The sequence below is a fragment of the Anomaloglossus baeobatrachus genome, chromosome 1, assembly GCF_048569485.1.
Source record: "Anomaloglossus baeobatrachus isolate aAnoBae1 chromosome 1, aAnoBae1.hap1, whole genome shotgun sequence".
Lineage (NCBI taxonomy): Eukaryota > Metazoa > Chordata > Amphibia > Anura > Aromobatidae > Anomaloglossus > Anomaloglossus baeobatrachus.
This window is the reverse complement of record NC_134353.1, coordinates 89,136,328-89,160,761: the sequence shown is the minus strand read 5'-3', so window position 1 is coordinate 89,160,761 and position 24,434 is coordinate 89,136,328. Positions and strand designations below refer to the sequence as shown.

At 49.4% G+C, this 24,434-nt stretch overlaps 1 protein-coding gene across 1 annotated transcript; it reads right to left on the bottom strand.

The window, feature by feature from the left end:
• Nucleotides 1-421: 421 nt before the first annotated feature.
• Nucleotides 422-21,664, bottom strand: MED28 (mediator complex subunit 28). Its single transcript, XM_075333595.1, has 4 exons — nt 21,491-21,664; nt 16,546-16,612; nt 14,510-14,622; nt 422-782 (listed from the first exon to the last, which is right to left on the bottom strand). The coding sequence occupies exons 1-4, from the start codon at nt 21,641-21,643 to the stop codon at nt 585-587; spliced, it is 531 nt and encodes a 176-aa protein (XP_075189710.1). The 5' UTR covers nt 21,644-21,664; the 3' UTR covers nt 422-584.
• Nucleotides 21,665-24,434: the final 2,770 nt, after the last annotated feature.

Below are 24,434 nucleotides of genomic sequence, written 5' to 3'. Positions count from 1 at the left end.
TACAATGGCAGAAACGCGTATACCAGCTATTGTCTATACCTATTTTTGTGTTTTTAACCCTGTTGTTTTTAAATAATGTAAGAAAATCATATGTTAAGGATTTTTTTTGGGCAGAGGCTGGATTTTTTTCACCTTGATGTGGACTCCTTTGCCTTCAGGCACCGCCGAGCACCACGCCCTATTGAGTATCCCATGCCTTGGTGAGCTTTTACTTTGTTCATCCTGTGTGCGGATGCCCAGATTGTATATGATCATTCTGTTACCCCAACTTGCAGATGACAATCCTATTATTTTTGTGCCCCCTCTGGCTCTCTGCCTGTCATACATGAAGCCTGTGATATCCGCAGTTATCATACTGTGCAGTATTTTAGCTTTGCGAGTTTGAGATCTGGGAACATTAATAAACTAAGTACACCAAAGGTTTACAGAAGTATTTTTAATTGAATGATGGCATAAAAAGTCGCCAGAAATATTCTATAGTCCAAAGCAATAATTCTACTTTATAAAATATAGTACAAAAACAAAAGACAAAATAGAAAGTCTTTACGAGTCGTCCTCGAGGCTGAAGAAACACAACAGCCAGGTCATGTCTGCTTCATTGGAGCAGGGATATTGGCGGAGGCTTGCTCCAGAAATGCCAGAGGCCCTTGTGGCATCTCACTCGGCTTCTTGGGAGGACCGTTAATCTCTTCTAAGACTTGCTGCCAGCTCCGTAACTTAGCCAGATGCTTCTGAATGAGCACCTCCTTCCTCTGCAGCTCGCTCCGAAGTTCCGTCACATCCTATTGAAAGCAAAAGAAGAAATACTGTATAAAAGGCAATTTATATGGTAGAAAGATTTTGTTGGTGGCTCAAAAGCAAACAATGCTACCAGGCAGGAGGAGCTTTGCTTCTATCCTTACGATGGTGATATTTAGAAGGGGTTGTCTAAAATCAGAAAAATATGGCTGCTTTTTTTTTTTTAGAAAAAACGTCATATCTGACAATCCGCTTTATTCAGCACTACAGCTCAACTTCAGTAAAAATGAATGGAGCAGAGATGTAAAATCACAGATAACCAGAGGATGGGGAGGAGCGGTTTCTAGAAGAAAGGGGCCATGAGTTTTCTAATTCCGCAACATACGTTCATGGGCAGCAGATTTGCATTAGATATTTCTCCATCTACTGCATAATCCTGTCCATAAGGAGCAATCGTGCTGGAAATTAGGGTGCGCTCACACAAGCGTAAAAATTGGATGAGTGCAATGCGAGAAAATCTCACATTGCCCTCGGACCTATGTTAGGCAATGAGGGCGAGCAGTTGGGCAGCTTTTATCGCATCCAGATTCTGGATGCGAGAAAAGCGGCAGCATGCTGCGATTTTCTACTACAGCCATATCACTCGTACCCATTCAAGTGAATGGATGCGAGAGATACATCGGACTGCACTCAGATGTTATCCCAGTGCAGTGCGATATACGCACATTCTGACAGTGGAGGAGATGGGAGGATTAACCCCCTCCCTCTCCTCCGCAGCGTCCGCCATCAGCTTCACAGCTGTGACCCGATCGCAAGATCGGGTTACAGTCGCATGACACTCGGCTCACGCTCGCAGCAGAGCCTCTCACATCGGATGCGATACGCTCGTGTGAGTCCAGCCTTAGCAGCAGATTTCAGCTTGATTTCAAAAAGGATGCTATTCTGTAAAAAGGAGTAATACAGGGCAGATATTAAAATCTGCAAATCATGTCAAATACTGTGTAGAAATGTTCATCAATGTGTACATGAGATTTATCAGCATCTAAACTACTCAGCTGGTACTGTATAACATGAAAATATATGCGGAAAATCTGCCGCAAATATGCAACACGTGCACATTCCGTAAAACTCACTTCTAAAGTAGAAAGTCTTAACCAAAAATGCCGGAAATAAAATGTTGCTCTGCAGACATCTGTATCACAGTCACCACACAGTGCCCAATACGTCATACACTGGATACTATTGGCCCTGACGAACCAATCAGGTCTGCTGGGGAACAGATAAACGTATGTAATAAATGTAGCGATGTGTGCTGCCGCAGGAGCGACGAACAACCTGCGCCCTGCAACAGCAACGATTTTATTATAATGAACGACGTGTCAAAGATCAACGATAAGGTGAGTATGTTTGATCGCTAACACTCGCTCGGAGCTGTTACACACGACGTCGCTAACGACGCCGGATGTGCGTCACGGAACCTGTGACCCCGGCGATATATCGTTAGATACGTCGTTGTGTGTAACAGGGCCTTAACCGTTTATTAATTTTAAGTAGTGATAAGCGAGCAATGAAATGCTCGAGTGCTCGGTACTCAAATAGAGCAGGTCCGAAGCTCGGACGCCTTCAATTCCAATACCAAGTATAATGGAAGTTATGAGAAACTGGAGCATTTTTTTGGAAGACATAAAATCTCTCTTTCCCCCTCCATGTGGGGAGTGGAGCACTCACAATATACACGATCAAGTACTGAGCGTTTCAAGCACTCTGATGCTCAACCAAGCATGCTCGCTCATCACTACTCCTAAGTGGTACAAATGGGAAGGTTCTCCAGCACCAAAGGAAGGTTAAAACGTATCCTTTAATCATATAAAATAAAAAAAAATAAATTGGCAGAATGCACACATTAAAAACCCCAAAATGCTTATGCATTCTGGGTTGAAAAATTCTTATGGTATGTGCACATGATCAGGATAGGCTCGTGTTCTGTCCTTGTGAGCGCTCTCCGCAGGAGACCGCAGCTGCCATACCCATGGTCAGGGTTCGGGCAGCCATGGAGAACACTCGCGGCTCCTCAGCATAAATTGACATGCTGTGGCTCGGAATCCGCACCGCATGTCCGTTTATGCTGCAGAAATACAAGCACAATGTTCTAGAAATCCCATCCACTGTGCTTCTACTGTAGATTGCAGAGTTTTGAAAGCAGTGAAAACCCACTGCATCCAAAATGCTGTGAACCCCGATTGTGGGCACACAGCCTTCGAACCTGTGAGCATGATGCAGTTTTTGATACATTTTTGGTGCAGTTTGTTGCCCAAATCTGCATGTCTACCTTATCGCAGCAAAGTCTATAAGAAATCAGAAATGCTGTGCGCCCGTTGCTTCTGTTTTGTTTATAGTTTTTGGTGCAGAAAAAAAAAAAGAAGCAGCATGTCAATTGGTGATCTGTTTTTTTTTAATGTGTTTTTTTAGCCCTTACAGAGATTGAATGCAGTAAAATAAATAAAAAAAATAAAAATGTTAGATCTGTGTCAATGCTGTGTACTGTGTTATGGCCGTGTGACTGCACATGGTCTGATCATAGCACATCTCCTGGGCCGGGGAGGACAGAAAAGAGTATAGAGACATTACAGCACGGGATAGCAAATTATTTTTGTGAAGTGTAACATTTTCCTGCCCGCTTTTAAAAAACGGATTTTTGTGTACTCACCGTAAAATCGTTTTCTCTTTGGGGGACACAGGACCATGGGTGTTATGCTGCCTATCCATAGGACACTAAGTATATGCAAAAGCATAGCTCCTCCTCTGCAGTATACAGCCCCTGGCCGGGCCAGGCAACCTCAGTTTTAGTACACAAGCAGTAGGAGAAAAAAAACAGTAAAAACTTCTCAACAGAGGAACATGAGAAAAGAAGAGTCATAACCAAATAAGGTACTGAGAGAACCAAGGCCCAACAGGGCAACAGGGTGGGTGCTGTGTCCCCCAATGATGGCTAAGAGAAAACGCTTTTACGGTGAGTACACAAAAAATCCGTTTTTCTCTGACGCCTCATTGGGGGACACAGGACCATGGGACGTCCTAAAGCAGTTCATGGGTGGGAAACATAAAAGAAGACAACACAACCCAAGGACTAGGAACCAGTCCCAGACAGCCTGGAGCGCCTACTGAGAGAGGTGCTCTACTGCCGTTTGCAGAATTTTCCTACCCAGATTTGCCTCAGTTGAAACCTGGGTATGGACTCTGTAATGCTTTGAAAACGTATGTAGGCTAGACCAGGTCGCAGCCTTACACACCTGTTCCACTGAAGCCTGATGCTGAATGGCCCACGAAGCGCCAACTGCTCGCGTGGAATGAGCCCGCAGCCCACTAGGAATGGGCTTGAGTTGCAAGGGGTAGACTTCTTGGATCGCAGAGCGAATCCAGCGAGCCAGAGTCGCCTTTGAAGCTGCCTGTCCCTTCTGAGGCCCCTCAGAAATGACGAACAAAGAGTCCGTTTTCCTAAAGGGGGCTGTCCTGGATATGTAATATCTGAGAGCTCTGACGAGGTCTAACAAATGCAGAGACCTTTCCACCCTATGAACCGGGTGTGGACAAAAGGAAGGCAGAACAATGTCCTCGTTCAAATGAAACGGGGTAAGAACCTTTGGAAGGAAATCCGGAAGGGGGCGCAGAACCACCTTGTCCTGGTGAAAGATCAGAAAAGGCTCGCGGCAAGAGAGTGCTGCCAGCTCCGAAACCCGTCTGATGGACGTAATTGCCACCAGGAATGTTACCTTCCAGGACAGAAGAGCAAGGGAGGATTCCTTGAGGGGTTCAAAGGGGACCTCTGGAGACCGTCCAGAACGAGATTGAGGTCACATGGTTCCAGCGGCCGTTTGTACGGGGGAACTAGATGGGAAACGCCCTGGAGGAAGGTCTTGACTTGCGGTTTTTGAGCCAGGCGGCATTGGTAGAAGACCGAGAGCGCCGAGACCTGCCCTTTAAGGGAACTGAGAGCCAACCCCGCTTGCAAGCCAGACTGTAGAAAGTCGAGAATTCTGGGGATGGCCAGAGGCATAGGCTGGACGTTAGTTTCCCTGCACCATGAAAAAGAGAATTTTGTTACTTACCGTAAATTCTTTTTCTTATAGTTCCGTCATGGGAGACCCAGACCATGGGGTGTATAGCTTCTGCCTCCGGAGGACACACAAAGTACTACACTCAAACGTGTAGCTCCTCCCTCTTAGCATATACACCCCCTGCTAGCCAGTCCTAGCCAGTTTAGTGCAAAAGCTGAAGGAGGACATCCACCCACAAGTAGAGACAGAGTAAAACCCGGAACAACCGGAACCTCTGTCCGCAACAACAACAGCCGGTGAAGACACACGGAACAAGAAACCTGCCAACAGGCAATAGGGAGGGTGCTGGGTCTCCCATGACGGAACTATAAGAAAAAGAATTTACGGTAAGTAACAAAATTCTCTTTTTCTTTATCGTTCCTATGGGAGACCCAGACCATGGGACGTTCTAAAGCAGTCCATGGGTGGGAATAAACAGACAAACTGAGAAGTAGGCGAAACCTAACTTCACAAATGGGCGACAGCCGCCTGAAAAAAGCGTCTGCCCAAGCCCGCGTCTGCCGAAGCAGGAGCCTGCATTGGGTAGTGCTTCGAAAAGGTATGCAGACTAATCCAAGTGGCAGTCTGAAAGACCTGGTGAGCCGTAGCCTGGTGCCTGAAAGCCTAAGAGGCACCGACAGCTCTGGTCAAGTGTGCCCTGATCCCAGGCGGGGAAGGCACTTGAGTACACTGGTAGGCATCGGAAATGGCCGACCTAAGACGAAGCAGGGTCGGCGTAGATGCCGAGAGACCGCTACGCTGACTAGTGGTCAGCACCAGAGAGAGGTGCACCGCCTAATAACAGCGGTGCGAGACACATAGATCCGGTGCGCCCGCACCAGATCCAGGATATGCAACGCTTTTTCAAAGCGATGAACAGGAGCCGGACAAAAGGAAGGCAGGGAAAATGCCCCGGTTAAGGTGGAAGCAGCAACCACCTTAGGGAGAAAGTCCGGAGTCGGACGGAGACCACCTTGTCTTGATGAAAAACCAAAAAAGGGGGTGACTCAGAAGAGAGTGCAGCCAAAACAGAGACTCTCTTGAGGGAAATTATGGCCACTAGAAAGACCACTTTCTGTGAAAAACGAAACAAAGAAACCTCCCTAAGAGGCTCAAAGGGGGGTTTCCGGAACCCGTGAGGACCGGATTAAGGTCCCAGGGCTCCATAGGCCGCCGGTAAGGCGGAATAATGTGAGATGCGCCCTTGAAGGAGCGCACCTGAGCCAGTCGGATGATACGCCGCTGGCACACACTGACAGAGCCAAGAGCTGTCCCTTAAAGAGGGATAGTCCTAAGCTGTAGACCGGACTGTAGAAGGGACAGGAGGGTCGGCAAGGCCAAAAGGCCAAGGACACTTTGGAGCTCGAGTCATAGTGGAGATGACTTCAGGAGGGATACCAGAAGTCGTCAAGATCCAGGACTCAAGAGCCACGCCGTCAATCTGGGAATCCAGAATTCTGGCGGAAAAAACGGACCCTTTGAGAGAAGGTCTGGACGGTCCGGAAGATGCCATGGCAACACTACGGACAGATGGAGCAGGTCAGGGTACCAAGCTTGCCTGGGCCAGTCTGGAGTATGAGAATGACCCGACGGCCCTCCTTACTGATCTTGCGCAGGATTCTGGGCAAGAGCTAGAGGGTGAAACACGTAAGACAGACGAAGCTGGGACCAAACATGCACCAGTGCGTCTGCCGCAAAAAACCTGAGGATCGTGGACCGCGGATGGACAGCTGAGATAATCTGCCTCGCAGTCTTCACGTCTGGGATGTGGGCTGCGGATATGGTGGACTAGGAGTCCTTCGTCCACTGAAGAATGCGTTGAGCCTCCAACATTGCCAGGCGGCTGAGTGTGCCGCCCTGGAGGTTGATGTAGGTAAACGCTGTCCCGTCGTCTGACTGGACTCGAATGTGCCCAGCCGCCATGAAAGGCTTAAAGAGCTAGAAACACAGCTCTGATTTCCAGCACATTGATCCAGAGGGCTGATTCGGACAGAGTCCAAGCGCCCTGCGCTCCGTGGTGGAGAAACACTGCTCCCCAGACGGATAGGCTAGTATCCTGGTGAGGATCACCCGGGACGGGGCCAGGAAGGAGCGTCCCTGAGACAGAGTGGCCGAAGCCACCACAGAAACGAGCCCCTGGTCTGTGGCGAAGCCACCACCCCGTGGAAGGAGGAAGTTCGCTTGTTCCAACAGCGGAAAATATCCAGCCTCCGAGGAGGAGAAACTGGGCAAGGGAATCGCTTCCCTTGACGCCACCATATGATCCAGTACCTGTATTCTGATGGAACGACGTCGACCGCCAGCAGAGGGACTACTGTTTGACTAAGGCAGCTTCACAAGTGCCGACAGAGTCTCAAATTGCGTCCCTGGGTCGAAGTCAGAGTGGTCTTGACAGAATGACAAGCCACCCGAATTGGTTAGCGTGGCGAGAGTGAGCGAGGCACTCTGCTAAGAGTCTGTACTGGATGAAGCCCCGACAAGAAGGCCGTTCAGGGCAAAAGATCACTGCCAACCCCTAGAGGTGCAGGACCCTAATCACAGCTGCCCCAACCTTGAGAGTACTCGAGGGGCCGTGACCAACCCCAAGGGAAGAGCCACGAATTGGACCACTCCGATTGCAAAACGTAGCCAACGCTGATGAGAAGCTGCGATTGGCACTTGCAGATAGACATCTCTGATGTCGATGGATGCTAGGGAATGTCCTTGGGTTATCAATTGAGCCGGTGAAAACACACGGAACAAGACCGAGACTCCATGTGAAAACGCCGCACCTGAACATGCTTGAAAAGCTTGAGATCCAGGTCGGAAGTACCCGCCCTCTACGGGGACTAGGAATAGATTTAAGCAGAAATCTCAGAACCGTTCCCAATTGGGAACCGGTACAATTACTCCATTGGCCTGCAAGAATGCCACGGCCTGTGAGAAGGCGGCGGCCTTGGAGCAGGGGGGAGTTGACAGAAAAAAATCTGTTTGGCGGGTGGATAGAATTCTATCCTGTAGCCATGGAGATGTAATCCCGCACCCACTGATCGGAGACGTGTTAAAATCATACGTCGCCAAAGTGGGAGAGCCTGCCACCGACCTAGGACGTTGCTGGCGTGGCCAGATAGCCCGGAGGAAGCTGACTTAGTGGCAGCATCTCCTGCGGTTTCTGAAGACGCGGCTTCGAGCGCCATTTGGGTTTACGATCCTTGGCCGAACTAGTGGACGAGGCCGAGGGCTTAGAAAACGCTCAGATGGAGGAACGCAAGAACGAAAACCTCCACTGATTCCTGCCCTGGACAGGTTTCCTGGTTTGAGATTGTGGCATGGAAGAACTCTTCCCGCCAAAAGCTTCCTTAATAATTTCATCCAGTTGTTTTCGAAAGACTGGTCCCAACAAAAGGGAGCCCAGCAAGGAACTTCTATAGAAGCATCTGCCTTCCACTTCCGAAGCCACAGGAGCCTGCGGATAGCGAGGAAATTAGCCGAGGCCACCGCGGTGCGGTGAGAGTCTCCAGCATGGCAGACATGGCATAGGATGAAAAAGCTGAATCTGGAAGTTCAGGCAACCATTTCGGGCATAGAGTCCCTGTGAGGGAATGCATCTCCTCTAGAGAAGCAGAGAAGGCTACGAAAGCCCGCACTGCTATCAAGCTGAGGAGAACGAAGCTCCTGCCGCCCCTATACAGATTTGGCCAGAAGGACAACCTGGTGGACAGCAAAACTATAAATGAGGAGCCATCAGCCATTGATATAACGGTCCGGGCTGAACCACCCTTGGTGAATGAGCCCACTCCTTGACCACCACTGGTGGAAAGGGAAAAAGTCATGAGAACCACACTTCATGGGAAGCGTCTGTCAGAGCAGACTCTGGGCTTGGTCACAGAGGCCTGAAAAACTGGAGTGGTTAAGGAACACACTCCTTGTTCTCTTAGGCAAGGTAACTCCGGCGGATTAAGGTCCAGTACAAAATTAATGTACAGTGGGATCCTTGTAGAGGTGCCGTCAGCCACTGATACAACTATCCGGGCTGAAAGTCTAGACACCGGATGGACCACCCTTGGCGAATTAGCTCACTCCTTGACCACCTCTGGTGGGAGGGAGAAACAGTCATCAGAACTCCGCTTTGGGGTCTGACAGGACAGGCTGTGGGCCTGGACACAGTGGGCTGAAAACTAGAGTGGTTAAGGAACACACTCCCTGTTCTGTTTAAGGTATACTGATGCCTTAGAAAGACCACTTTCTCTGCCAGCTGGGAATGCTCCCCTGATACAGGCGGATGGAGGTCCAGTACAAGTATAATGGACGCAATCCAATCATTAGCATCTGCGTCACCTTCGGACAGATCAATGGTACATAAAGTAGCGTCCGAGCCCCTGGTAGAGACATCCTCCTCGTCCAGTGAGTCAGCTCGTGAATCAGAGCTGCGGAACGGGGAAGGACAGGGGACCCTGCGTCTCCATTTTAGGAGGACGGGGTCTGAGACCAGAAGGAGAGTCCTCCGTGAGCTTTGCTGAGCGAGTAGCAGCAGAAACACCCTGAGAAGGGGGCTAATGCATGCTCAGCAGAGTCCGGGACAGTCATCCCCTGGAAAGAGCGGATTCTGCCCAAACCGGGGGTTCAGCCACCGAAGCCGGAGCAGCTGGAGGGACCACTGATGAGCCTCCAGGCTGACCCTGCGTCTCCTGTGTCTATGTGCTCGGTACAGGCCGTACGAGTCTTCATACAGTGCAAAATAAACACAGCCCTGCAGCCTTGCTCTGATGTGAGATATGCTGCAGAGGTGGGGGCTCTGACCAGAGCGGCCCCCAGCAGAGTATATAACAGATAAAATAAGCAGCTGCACAAACCGGAGGTTGTGGCTGCCAGACCGTTTAACAGATATTTCTGTTCCCCAGTCCCTCAGCCCAGGCCCCCACTTGTCACAATGTGGAATCTCTGTGCCTATGCAGGCACAGAGAACGCTGAGAAAATGGCGACCGGAGCGAGGAGAGGGGGCGGGGCCTACTCTGAGAGCGGCAAATGAGGTAGACAGGGGAGGGAATCCTTCCTCAGTGAGGAGTGTCCCTTCCCTGTGCTGCACAGCCGCTGGGCGGAGCCACCCTGTCCCTCTGCATGACTGACATGCAGAGGCAGTGGAAACCGAAACTAGGCCTCAGGCGAAGCCGGGGCCTAGATTTAAACATGCGGCCGGCGTGCAGGCACCATCGGCGCGGTTCTCCAGTGAAAACTGGAGAACCGGCCGGAAATGTTAACACAAACATAAAACACACTCTCCCCAAAAAATAAAGTATAAAGGACCCCTGGAAAGACCACTTTCTGTGGTAATAACGTCTCATGTACTTAGCTTGTGAGACGCAGGTGCCAGGTCCCTGGGGGATGAGCGCTCCGTCCGACAGGATCCTGAACAGGGCTGTGGATGGAGACCGGTCTCCTGCAAAGCAGTGAGAACCGTGATGGCTCCCACTTCAAGTCAGAGCCCGAGGGATGGTGAAGGAGCGCGGCATGTGAAGGCCCCAGCCTTATAAAATCAACCTTAACAGCACCGCCGACACAGTGGGGTGAGAAGGGACATGCCGGGAGTCCAGACTGGACCCGCTTTTCTTCCAAATCTTTGAGAAAAAATCAAAAATCAGAGAATGCATGTGTGTGTGCCCTCCTGAAACACAAAGCATTGAACTGGCTAGGACTGGCTAGCAGGGGGTGTATATGCTAAGAGGGAGGAGCTACACGTTTGAGTGTAGTACTTTGTGTGTCCTCCGGAGGCAGAAGCTATACACCCCATGGTCTGGGTCTCCCATAGGAACGATAAAGAAAGGAAGATTTTCCACGTACGGTGGTAAATGTGGGATGAAGCAGGCTTTCGGGCACTGATCATGGTGGAAATAACCGCGGGGGAGAATCTCGCTCTTGTTAATACCCAGGTCTCAATGGCCATGCCGTCAGCTTCAGGGCTCTGGAGTTCTGATGGGAAATGGACTCTTGGGTCAGCAAGTCTGGGATGACTGGAAGGCGCCACGGTGCGTCTGTGAGCATTTGTACTAATTCAGCGTACCAGGCGCGCCTGGGCCAGTCCGGTGCTATCAGTATCGCCGGGACTCCCTCTGCCTTGATTTTCCTAATTACCCGCGGCAGCAGGGGTAGAGGTGGAAATATGTAAGGCAGGCAGAAGTGGTGCCAGGAGCAGACTAGAGCATCCGCGCCGATGGACTGCGGGGTCGCGTGACCTGGCTATGAACGCGGGTACCTTTGCATTCAACCTTGAGGCCATTAGGTCCACGTCTGGTGTACCCCAGTGAGTGCAGATGTGTAGAAACACATCTGGGTGGAGAGACCATTCCCCCGGCGGCCAGGCCTTGGCGACTTAGAAAGTCTGCTGCCCAGTTCTCTACCCCCGGTATGTGTACCGCTGATATCAATGATCCCGACGATTCGGCCCAGCTGAGGATCTTGTGGGCCTCGAGATAAGCCGCTTTGCTGCGGGTGCCCCCCTGCCGATTGATATAGGCTACAGCTGTCGCATTGTCCGATTGGACTCGAATCTGACGACCCGCTAGCAGAGGGCAGAACGCTCTGAGCGCGAGGAAGATTGCGCGGAGTTCCAGGATGTTTATGGGTAGGAAAGACTCCTGGGGCGTCCAACGTCCTTGAGCAGTGTGGTGCCGGTACACTGCTCCCCAGCCTAGGAGGCTGGCGTCCGTGGTCAGGACCAGCCAGTTCACTGGGAAAAAGATTTCCCCTTCGATAGGGATGAGGACCGAAGCCACCAGCTGAGTGCATACCTGACTGAAGGAGTCAGGTGAAGATGTCTGTCCAGGGAGAAGGGGCTCTTGTCCCAGGCCGCTAGAAGGCATAGCTGCAGTGGGCGGAGGTGTAGTTGAGCAAAGGGTACTGCTTCCATAGCTGCCACCATCCTGCCGAGCACTTTCATGCTGAATCGAATGGAGCGAGACGGAGGACGTAGAAGGCAGTGTACTGCTCGTTGAAGAGCGATCGCCTTGTCCTGAGGGAGAAGGATCAAGCCCCGACGGGTGTCCAGGGACATGCCCAGGAAGGTGATGGATCGTGATGGGATCGGGGATGATTTGTCCAGATTCACTAGCCACCCTAAGCGGGATAGGGTGTCCACCGTGATCTGTACGATGCTTGAGCAGTCGCAGCAGGAGGGGGCCTTGATGAGGAGGTCGTCCAAGTAAGGGAGAACGACTACTCCCCTGGCGTGAAGGATGCTCATGGCGGCCGCCATGACTTTGGTGAAGACCCTTGGTGCGGTGGCAAGGCCGAAGGGTAGAGCTACGAATTGAAAGTGGGAGTCCTGAATTGCGAAGCGGAGGAACTTTTGGTGATCTGGGGCAATGGGTATGTGCAGGTGCAGGTACACGTCCTTGATGTCTATGGAGGCGAGGAATTCCCCTTCGACCATGGATGCAATAATGGACCTTAGGGACTCCATTCTGAATCTCCATACGTGCACATGTTTGTTTAGGTGTTTGAGGTCCAGGATGGGTCGAACTGACCCATCCTTTTTGGGGACCACAATGAGGTTGGAATAAAAAACCCCGAACTTCTCGTCGTCTGGGACAGGTATTATCACTCCTGCTGTTTGGAGCGAGTGGATTGCTGAGAAAAAAGCTTTGCGTCGTTTTCGAGTCTTTGGGGGGTTTGAGAGAAAGAACCGACTCGGGGGTCGGGTCCGAAATTCTATGTGGTAACCGGAAGACACAAGGTCTCGCACCCATTTGTCGTCTGAGGCGGCAGCCCAGATGTGATGAAAGAGCCGTAGTCGACCTCCTACAATGAGTGTGTCTTCCGGGGCGCCGAAGGAGTCATGAGGGGGGAAAACGTTGTGGCCGAGTCTCCCTAGTCCTGGACTGTTTCGGTCTAGGCTGCCATGACGAAGGGGGTTTCGGGGAGACCTGTGCGACCGGGGGCGGATCGGCCCAGCCCTTAGGGGCAGGTGAGGCAAAAGGGTACCGGGAGTCCATGAGTTTTCGGTTACTGCGCCTGTCAGGCTTCTCCCTTTGCTTTGTGAGGATATCCTGAAACTCTGGGTGATCAGCGAAAACCTTTTGGGGTTTCCTTGCCCTCTTAAAGGAGACCCCATGGTCAGTAGTAGTGGATGGGGGATCCTCCACATGCAGAGTTTGGTTGATTGCTGCTATAAGGGAGTCTATTGCAGTTTGATCATCTGGGGAGACTGAAACCAAGGAATCCTCTTGGTACAAACAGCATTCTCCCTCCTCCAGCTCTTCAGAAGCCGTGAAGCATGTGGGAGAGCCTGCCCTGTGTGCTCCCGAGAGAGAGCCCGCTGGAGACACCCGGCCGTGTGCTCTTTTCCTGATCCCTGCAACCGGTGAAGCATGTGCCCAGATTACCTCAGAAGGATCCTCCATAGGGGTATCCTCAGGCTGCGTTCCGTCCAGGGACCCAGAAAGGTGTGGAGGACGACATTGCATAGCCAGCACCAGGTTCTGTGACAGTTTTTCCATGGATTGGGACAGAAACTGTGCCCATTCCAGTGGGCTGGGAGCCCTAAGCTCTGGGCTGACGGTTGCGGCGGTGGTGGCAGGGGGGCTATAGGGGCACAGACTCACAGAGAGAAGAGGTGTGTTTACGTGGCAGCTCAGCGTGGCATGCAGTGCAGGCTGAATAATAGACTATGTGGGCCTTAGCACTCCTAGTGCCCTTAGAATTCTGCATGTTTATGCCAGGAGGGGGAGCAATGCTCAGCAGAGCTGCAAGTGAAGCAAGCACCTTACCCGAATCAGCCTATGGCCCTGTCTTCAGGAAGGATTAAGCTCTATGGAGATCTTCGCACACTTTCCTGGGGGGGGCGGGGCTGATCGCGGCCGCGGGGGGCGGGGCTTAGCGCTAAAAGAGCGCGAAGATGAAGTCAGTGTGCCCCCCCCCCCTGCTGTGGGTAGTAAAAAAACGGCGGGAAGGGAGCTTCTGATAGTTTTCCTCCCTCTCCCTCCAGCCAGCACACAGCTTGGGCTTTTCTGCTAGAGCAAATAAACAGAGCAAATAAATAGCGTGAGTCTCTGAGCCCTGGGCCCTCCCCCTGCCACCAATTATCTGCAGGACTTTCTGCAAACAGGAGTGACTTCCCCCCCTTCTCCAGCCAGCAAGCTAGAGAAAAGTTAACACTGTGTATGCAGGATCCTTCTCTCCTCCTTGCACTCAGCAAGGGACTTTTGAAAGGAAGTGCCTCCTACAGACACTAAGCTAAAACTGAGGTTGCCTGGCCCGGCCAGGGGATGTATACTGCAGAGGAGAAGCTATGCTTTTGCATCTACTTAGTGTCCTCCTATGGATAGGCAGCATAACACCCATGGTCCTGTGTCCCCCAATGAGGCGTCAGAGAAAATGTTTTACCTCAAAGAAAGAATACTCTTCTGCATCCTCCCCAGCCCAGGAGCTATGGAATGATCAGGCCATCTTCCTGTACGGTCAGACACGGCCATTACACAGTACATAGCAGGGGCACATATATAAGATTATCTCAGCAAGGGACTTTTTTTTTTTTTTTTTTAACCATCCAATTGTGGAAATTATTCTTATTCCAAGATCTATTGATTAAAATGAACTTTGTTCATAGGGAAACCCCTTTCATCATTTATTTCAGAATCGGTGACCTTTTCTTGAGCATGACAAGACCTGACGACATTACACAGTCCTCCCAGTAGAATATTTACCTCCTTAATAACCTGCTCCGGCTTCTGGACAGACAGCTGTAATCTCTTCTGTAGGAAGAAACATTCTGTTTGTCTGGCCACATCCAGGAACTTCTGAATACACTGCTCAACACCTGAGGAGAGAAGCAGACAGGGGACAGATGAGGGTGAGGCTGCAGATTACACGTGCACATAACAGACATAGCAGGAACCCGAGGGCTGGGGCTGTATACAGACTTATTGCAAGGCCGTGTCCACCATATATCTGCAATAGGGCAGAGATTGCAAACGATTGGTGTTTCATATGCTGGGCAGCAGAATGTAAGGGGTACTTCTCACATAGCGAGATCGCTGCTGAGTCACGGTTTTTGTGACGCAGCAGTGACCTCATTAGCGATCTCGCTGTGTGTGACACTGAGCAGCGATCTGGCCCCTGCTGTGAGATCGCTGCTCGTTACACACAGTGCTGGTTCATTTTTTGGACGTTGCTCTCCTGCTTTGAAGCACACATCGCTGTGTTTGACAGCGAGAGAGCAACGATCTGAATGTGCTTCTGGCAGCCTGCGGTAAGCTGTAACCAAGGTAAATATCGGGTAACCAAGCGAAGGGCTTTGCTTGGTTACCCGATATTTACCTTGGTTACTAGCGTCCGCCGCTCTCAGGCTGCCAGTGCCAGCTCCCTACACATGTAGCCGGAGTACACATGGGTAAATAAGCAAAGCGGTTTGCTTATTAACCCGATGTGGTGCAGGGAGCCAGCGCTTGGTTACCAGATATTTACCTTGGTTACTAGCGTCCGCCGCTCTCAAGCTGCCAGTGCCGGCTCCCTGCACACGTAGCCGGAGTACACATCGGGTAAATAAGCAAAGCGGTTTGCTTATTAACCCGATGTGGTGCAGGGAGCCCGCGCTTGGTTACCGGATATTTACCTTAGTTACCAAGCGCAGCATCGCTTCCATGCGTCGCTGGTCACTGGTCGCTGGTGAGATCTGCCTGATTGAAGCTCACCAGCGACCATGTAGCGACGCAGCAGCGATCCTGACCAGGTCAGATCGCTGGTGGGATCACTGGAGCGTCGCTAAAGTGTGACAGTACCCTAAGGTTCCAACCCCGCACCTGCATGAGTGGGAAGACAGTGAGCAATTACAGCACAACCTTGTAAAAAGAGGCAAGGTCTGCGGGTTAGGAGAGGAATCTGGGATCTGTAACCCTTTACATATGTAAATTACCAATCAGAAGCCAAAGCAGCATCAAGAAAGGAGATATTACAAATAACGACTTCTGAGCTGTGGCGCCATCACCTGGTTTACATCAGACTGATTTGGACACTTTTGGAAATGAAGAAAATATATTTCCCTTTAAAGGGAATCGGTCAGCAGGTTTTTGCTATGTAAGCTGAGGACAGCATGCTGTAGGGGTTAAAAAATAAATCAACTATGCCTCCCAAGGGCCGTTTCACACCAGTTTTTTTCCATCAGCCATACTCCGTTTTGTGACGGATCCGTTGCCTGATTCCGTCATTTAACGGATGATGACAAATCCTGCGCCCATAGGCTTCCATTCTAAAAAAAAATACGGACGGCGACGGATCTGTCGTACGACAGATGAAACGTGTAGCCATCCGTCACAATCAGTCACTAATACAAGTCAATGTGAAAAAAAAAAAAAAGAAGGATTCAGCACTGGATCCGTTTTTTTCACATTTTGACGGATTGTGACTGTCAAACAACTGAAGTGTGAAACGGCCCTTATCAGGCTGTGTGCTGTTGTATACCTAAAAGGCTTAATCACTTGGTGATTATCATTGCTAGGTCTAAGCTGGCAGTCCAACACAACCCCCCCCCCCCCCCCCCCCCCTCTGATTGTACACTGACAGTGAGGAGGCAATCTCTATAGAGCCTGGCGTGGACCCGGGGACAGCTACCTGGGCTGAACTACATGACTAAAGCTAAAAATTTAGATTGTGTTAAAATGGCTGCAGCCAGTAGAGGTAGCAAAAACCTGCTGACAGATTCTCTTTAAACAAGAGACACATGCACATCTTCTCAGTATGTTACCTGTGCGGATCTCCTCCTGGTCTGTACCGTTCACATAGTCCTGGCTCACAAGAGACGCAAAACAAGCCTGCAACAGAAAGGAAAATTTAACATCTGCAATTAGTTGCTATGAGGCGGCCACGTAACATCAAGTAGACCCCCTTTCCTGTGGAGCAGATGTCGCAGCAGCCTGCTAATATGCGAGGGACGACCAACACTTCTGCCAAAAAGCTGCGGAGAACCAATAAGCAAATACAGATGCTCTGCCCATACCCAGGAGAGGACGGGGCACATTGATCTACAAGGAAGGTTGGGCAGTGAGTGATAGTTTGGGGTCATAAACCCCTAGGCTCATTCCACGGTAACTTACGTTACATTCACACGCCAAAAACGGAGTTAATAATGGCTACAGTCTGTTCTTTGAGTCCAACACATATTATGTAATAAAGCTATGTGCACACATTGCAGGTTGTCTGCAGTTTTCTTTTTTCAGCAGCTAAAATCTTCTCTCGATAGTAAAAACGTGAGAGAGAGAGAGAAAGAAAAAAATAAATAAAAAAAAAATAATTGCCAAATCCGGATCGTGAACCCGGAATCCCGCGTCCGGGTTGGACTCGGATCTGCCGCTCAAGCCGCGCGGATCGGGATTTTGCCGATCCGGGTCCGCTCAACACTAGTCGTGATCAAAACACCCCGGTGTGGATTGGTTGTGTTTTGTCTACAGTACAAGATAAAGTTAGTTTTATTCACCAAAAACGCTGTAAAAACAGTTAGTTGCAGATTTTTTGCACTCATTTTTTTTATGGGTAGAGAAAATGCTGACAAATCGCTGTAGCTATGTGCACACGCGTTTTTTGCCGCGTTTTTGCACGTTTTTTGGGTGCAGTTTTGGGCTCAAAACTGCATGAATTTCCTTCCCCAGCAAAGCCTGAGATTTTAGTTTTGCTGTCTGCAAGTTGCAGTTTTTTTTCCTGCGTTCTTGTGGTGACCACAAAGATGCAGCATGTCAATTCTTTGTGTTTTTCACTGCGTTTTTCACCCATTGAATGTAATGGAGAAAAACGCAGCAAAAAATGCATCAAAACGCATGGTTTTTTTATGCATTTTTGTGCGTTTTTTGGGCCCAAAAATGCTGCATCTTTGTGGTCAGAAAGAAATGCAGCGTACGCACGCTGCAGATTTCCAACTTAGGAATAAAAAAATAAACAAACGTGTGAACGAGATGTTGGATAGCTCAGTTTTTCCTGGTTCTGTAAGGCTATGTGCCCACAATCAGGAACGGGACCTGCGGGTCCACGAGTCTTCTCCGCAGGAGACCGCAGCTGCTCGTACCCACAATCAGGGTTCAGTGCGCTACGGTCTCTCGCTTGTGTTCTACCTACGGAGGACGCAGGCAAATCTACAGCAAATAAATGACATACCGCAGGTTAGTGTTTGTTGCGGGAGAAACAAGCAGGAGATTTCTAGAAATCCCATCTACTGTGCTTGTACTGTACAACGCAGTGTTTTGGATGCAGCGAAAACACGCTGCATCCAAAACGCTGCAAACACTGATCGTGGGCACGCAGCCTTAAAAGTAGTTGATTTTTTATGTCCTGTGCATTGTACCATGTACAGGAATCTTTGGCTGCACGGCGTAAATTACTGCCACGTCTCCGTGTGGTGGCACTTAGGATACCTTCACACTTAGCGATGCAGCAGCGATCCGACCAGCGATCTGACCTGGTCAGGATCGCTGCTGCATCGCTACATGGTCGCTGGTGAGCTGTCAAACAGGCAGATCTCACCAGCGACCAGTGAACAGCCCCCAGCCAGCAGCGACGTGCAAGCGACGCTGCGCTTGCACGGAGCCGCCGTCTGGAAGCTGCGGAGACTGGTAACTAAGGTAAACATCGGGTATGGTTACCCGATGTTTACATTAGTTACCAGCGCACAGCTGTGTGTGCAGGGAGCCGCGCACACTGAGCGCTGGCTCCTTGCTCTCCTACCGTAGCTACAGTACACATCGGGTTAATTAACCCTGATGTGTAATGCAGCTACATGTGTAGAGAGCAGGGAGCCGCGCACACTGCTTAGCGCTGGCTCCTTGCTCTCCTAGCTGCTGTACACATTGGGTTAATTAACCCGATGTGTACAGCAGCTACATGTGCAGAGAGCCGGAGCCGGCAGCACAGGCAGCGTGAGAGCTGCAGAGGCCCGTAACTAAGGTAAATATCGGGTAACCACCTTGGTTACCCGATGTTTATCTTGGATACAGCTTACCTCAGCTGTCAGACGCCGGCTCCTGCTCCCTGCTCGCTTCATTTGTCGCTCTCTCGCTGTCACACACAGTGATCTGTGTGTCACAGCGGGAGAGCGCCTTTGAAGAAAACGAACCAGGGCTGTGTGTAACGAGCAGCGATCTCGCAGCAGGGGCCAGATCGCTGCTCAGTGTCACACACAGCGAGATCGCTAATGAGGTCACTGCTGCGTCACAAAAAGCGTGACTCAGCAGCGATCTCGGCAGTGAGCTCGCTGTGTGTGAAGCACCCCTTAGGCAACGGTCCCACCGCCAGATGTTGTCATGTGAGAGAACTGGGCCAATTATGTAAATGACAACTGATCAACCATGAGACAGGGTGAGGAGATGGAGAGATTAATGTCTCCATTGTCTGTCTCAGCCTATATCGCAGTGCAGATATCAGACTAGAATAGGTGTGTGCCATCCGATATACCCTGTCAATGAAAATAAGCAGCTATTGTTCTACCATATTGGCACTGATCCGAGGGTTATCCAGTAAACCATCAGTGAGCCCTCGTCTGTGTTATACGCTGGTATGAGTGAGCCCTTGCCCCAACACTGAAATGATTGTGAACCATTAGGCCATGTTCACACGTTGCGTTTTTTGCAGTTTTTTTTTTATCCAACATTGGATAATCAAACTGAGGAAGTGCAAAAACACTGGAAAAAAAATGCAACCTTGTGTTCTTTGCTCCATTTTTTACTGAAGACAATGAACTTTATGAAGCAAAAAAGCAACACAACCTTCTGTTTATAAGCAACGTTGAAGGAGATATCACTTTTTGGCATATTGTTACAATTTTATTAAAGCATTTTAGATGAGTTATTTTCCCTCTGCACTCTCTTTGCAGCCTGTTGATTGGACAGGGCATAGTTTGGAGCCTTTTTCCTCTGGATTTACATCTTCCCCACTGGACCCCTTTTCTGAACTTGGTCTGCAAAACAAAAACAAAAAAAACCCAAAAACCTGCAGATGTCTCACACCAAATATGCCAGTAATAAACCTGAACAGCCGTAACAGACGTCAGCGAGGTCCAGTCACAGCTGAGGCCCATTATGGACCAGTATACACCTGCAATCTCACAGATCAAGACCTCTGCTTACTGGGAGTGAGAGGAGAATCCAAATGCTGTGAGCTGTAGTGCAAGCCTGTGGATCATACCTCTGTCTCTATATATAGACAGATACAGAGACGATGCTGAAGTTGGTTTCTTATTCGTCAGTTTCTTATTCGGCAATTTAGTTTTTTCAGTTTTTTATGCATTTATCAACAAAAATGACACATCACAATAATAAAATACAATGCACTGATGAGCCCTAATATACATACACTCAAAACCAGCTGCGGAAATTAAAAAACTGGCAAATAAATGGGCATCAAAGTGGGCACCGAAGTATGTTAGTGAAAGGGTTAATTGGCTTTGGGCCACTGATCTAACACCACAATTGCATATCTAGTGATGCCTCTAATCAAACTCAATTATCTCCAGCCTGGCCCAAAGGGGTTCTGGGCATCAGAACTGGCATCAAAGTGGTAAAAACCCCAGTTTTCACAGATTTGAATAAGTAACTGGTGTTTTTGAGGGGTTAAATGGCTTTGGGCCACTGATCTCACACCACATTTACATACCTAGTGATGCCACACATCAAATTCAGATCACTCCAGCCTGGCCCAAATAGGCTGGAGTGATCTGAATTTGATGTGTGGCATCACTAGGTATGTAAACGTGGTGTGAGATCAGTGGCCCAAAGCCATTTAACCCCTCAAAAACACCAGTTACTTATTCAAATCTGTGAAAACTGGGGTTTTTACCACTTTGATGCCAGTTCTGATGCCCAGAACCTGTTTGGGCCAGGCTGGAGTGATCTGAATTTGATGTGTGGCATCACTAGGTATGTAAATGTGGTGTGAGATCAGTGGCCCAAAGCCATTTAACCCCTCAAAAACACTGTTTACTTATTCAAATCTGTGAATATTGGCTGTGTGCCCACTTTGATGCCAGTTCTGATGCCCAGAACCCCTTTGGGCCACGCTGGAGACACTTGAGTTTGATTAGAGGCATCACTAGATAGGTAATTGTGGTGTTAGATCAGTGGCCCAAAGCCATTTAACCCTTTCACTAACATACTTTGGTGCCCACTTTGATGCCCATTTTTTTGCCAGTTTTATAATTTTCGCAGCTGGTTTTGAGTGTATGTATATTAGGGCTCATCAGTGCATTGTATTTTATTATTGTGATGTGTCATTTTTGTTGATAAATGCATAAAAAACTGAAAAAACTAAATTGCCGAATAAGAAACTGACGAATAACAACTTCAGCATCGTGATACAGAGTGTGTGTGTGTGTGTGTGTGTGTGTGTGTGTATATATTCCACCCTCCACCGCACTATTATCTGCAGATTGTGACCTTCAAGCTTCAGTAGCACTACAACTCCCAGGATGCTACAGTCATCAGTCAGGGACTGATGGGAGCTGCAGGGTGATCAGTGTGATGCTGCAGACCACACGCACACTAATAGATAGATAGAGATATATATATATATATATATATATATATATAGATTATATATATCTCCCCCTTCACCTCACTATCATCTGCAGCTTGTTGCACTACAACTCCCAGCATGCTTCAGGGATTGCTGGGAGCTGTGCTGCAGCAGCCTCAGCTGGTAAACCCTCCTACCTCAAAGGAGGCCTCCAGCTCGTCCACCAGGGTGCTGTTGGGGTTCTTGGCCCCGGGGGGAGTAGACATGAGCCCCGGCCCTGCTCCCGGCTGCATGGGCGGCGGAGGCCCGGGAGGTTGCCCGGAGAACATCCCACCGAGAGAAGACGCCATGAGACAGGGATAGTGACGTCACGGCCAGAACCGGAAGTGCTCGTGACTTCTGGCATACGTCCTTCGTCGCCATCTTTGATTTGGTCAAAGTGGTTTTTAGTTGACCTATGTGTTTGAAGAAAAAAAAAATATCATAAATGGCGCCACTTTATTTTTTGGAAGTGAATGTGATGCCTGACACTAAAATGTGTTATATATCAGAAACTTCAAGTAGTAAGCAGAATGCCGGGAATCACAACACATTGGAGTTACAGTCGTAATCATTTTTAGCCACCAGATGGCGCCATAGTACTGTGTGTAAAAAGAAAAAGAAAAAAAGGGGGCAAACTTTCTTCCTCCACTTCATGTTTTTTTGTTTTTTGTTTTTTTTTAATGGTAAATGTAATTTCATAAATTTTGTCTCCAGTCAGGGCCTGTAATGGGCGGGCTGTCACCATTCCTGGGAGGCCATTGAGGTCCATGTGATTTACTGGCTGGTGAGATTTATTTATTCTCTAAATTCTATAAAATGAGATTATTGTGTTTAGGATTTATTTTATTAAATTCATAGATAAAACCTGACTTATTTTACCCCTTATATAAAAGGTATATAGAGAGATGTATATAGAAATAATAATATATACCAGTGCAAGTGTAATATACCTGTAGCACAATACCATTTAGATCTTTCGGCAGAGAAAATGTCTGTCGGCCATGCTGCAGATTTGAGTTCTAGGGCTCAAGAAGCTTCAAGAAGAGCAAATAATAAAAAGGGAACCTGTCACCTCAGAAAACACTATTTACCGGTAGATATAGGGTTAATCTGCAGTTAAATGGCGTCACAAAGCTGCCTGGTCACCTGACAAAGTGCTGCTTCTGGGAGAAAATTACCTTGTTTCCTCCTGGGAGCCCCTGGCTTTCAGTCATGTGAACATACACAGTGAGAGGCTTCAGTCACAGCTATACAGTGAGCATGCCCCGGGCAATGACTGACACCTCGCTCTGCTTGGATGCAGACAGTAGCCGCTCCTTACATCACCCATATGACCTGAAAACCAGCAGCTCCTGGGAGGAAATTAACTTATTTCCTCCCAGTAGCTGCACTTGCAGTAAGATGACCGGGCAATAATGTAATGTTATTTACCTGATTATTAATCATATCTGCAGGTAAATATTTTCTAAGGCAACAGGTTTCCTCTAATTTTATAAATGACCTCTACTAAACACAGAGGCAAGCAGGGACCTTCCCCACAAACATCAGGCCAGAGCACATTGGGCCCACCACTGAAAATTGTTCTTGGGGCTCACTGTGTAGCTACATAAAAAAATACAAGACTATCAATTGTGGGGTAAAACGTGCTAATGTCGAGGTATAATATAAAACACAATGATCAGGGGTGTTACAGGGGTAGGCACTCAGTGAGTCAGGAGTGATACAGTAGGAGGCGGTTCAGTGAGTCAGGGGTGATATAGCATATCATGCAGGTGGACACATGGTCGGTGTTCAATGTTACAGATGCTCCAGGAGTCCCAATGCAGAAGCCTGGGATAGAAAGCTCTTGATCAGCACCACAAGCACAGCAGAGATCATGATGACAGTGTAACTCACACAAGAGCTGCGACGTATCTGTAACAGTGAACCACACGTGGCACACAGACAGCGTGTCCACCTGCATAGGATGCTATATCACTTTCTGTTATCAGTAAAGAGCGCACACATCTGTGTGACAACACTGGTAACCACTACGAGTGTACTGATCCTCACTTCACCCTATCAAGTGCACTAGACAAACCAGGAAGGTGGCGCACACTTCACCGACTCTTCTGCTGAATAGATCGCTGTTCCATCCTGCTCCTCCATGGGCCGAGCAGAGACTAGTGCACACATCGCTATCTCTTTTCTGCTGCAGACTGCAATGTAGGTTGTATACTGAACAGGATCCGATCACTCGGCTGTGGCTGCAGAGAGTAGCAGTACGTGGGCCCACTGGCAAATCCTCCAGTCCTCTAGTGGGCCAGTCCAACCCTGCTCCCCGCAATAGCTTGATGAAATTTATATCAGGAGAAAACAGCACGCACACTGCCACATCCTGAGAGAGAAAACACAAGTGTGTCGTAGTGCGACCATTGCGAGTCACAAAACTTCCTGGCCGAGCCCCAGTGTTGTGTTACACACACACCATGTCTGCCACTGGCTCCAATATATTCCTAACATGTCTGACCTGTGGCCATATTTGATTACACGGTTTGCAATGTGTGACGCCCTGGCAAAACCAGGTAGTCACAAAAGTGTCCATCCTCCTTGTCACCACCAGAAACCCACACCTAGGCACAACACACAGCCATTAAAGCCTAGCCAACCCCCTCGTGATAATAGGGACACACCAGTGGGCGGGATCAGGTGGATGAGAACGCCCACCTAGGGGTCCTGAGGTGTCAGGGGCGGGAACACGACTGTTTAAGTGTAGAGAACAGAGTTGACAGTTCAAGCTGACAGTTGTAGTGGAAGTGAAGTGCAGACTGTGCAGTGTAGGCAGGGGTAGGGGCCCTTGGACTACTCGGCTAGGTGGTAGACAGTGAACAGGGCCACAAGCGACGGAGATCCGGTGGCGGGAGACCTAAAAAGTGGACCGGGGCAGGGTTGTAGCCCGCCGGTGCCGACAGCAGGAATCCGGTCCGGAGGCCGTGCACAGTCGGGGTGCTTGGACCCTAGGACGAGGAAGGTTGCAAGCCCCCTTGTTAATTAACCAGCAGAGGATGAGGTTTCAGGCCTTGTTCTCCCGAAACCCAGAGAGCGAAACGGAAGCCCAAT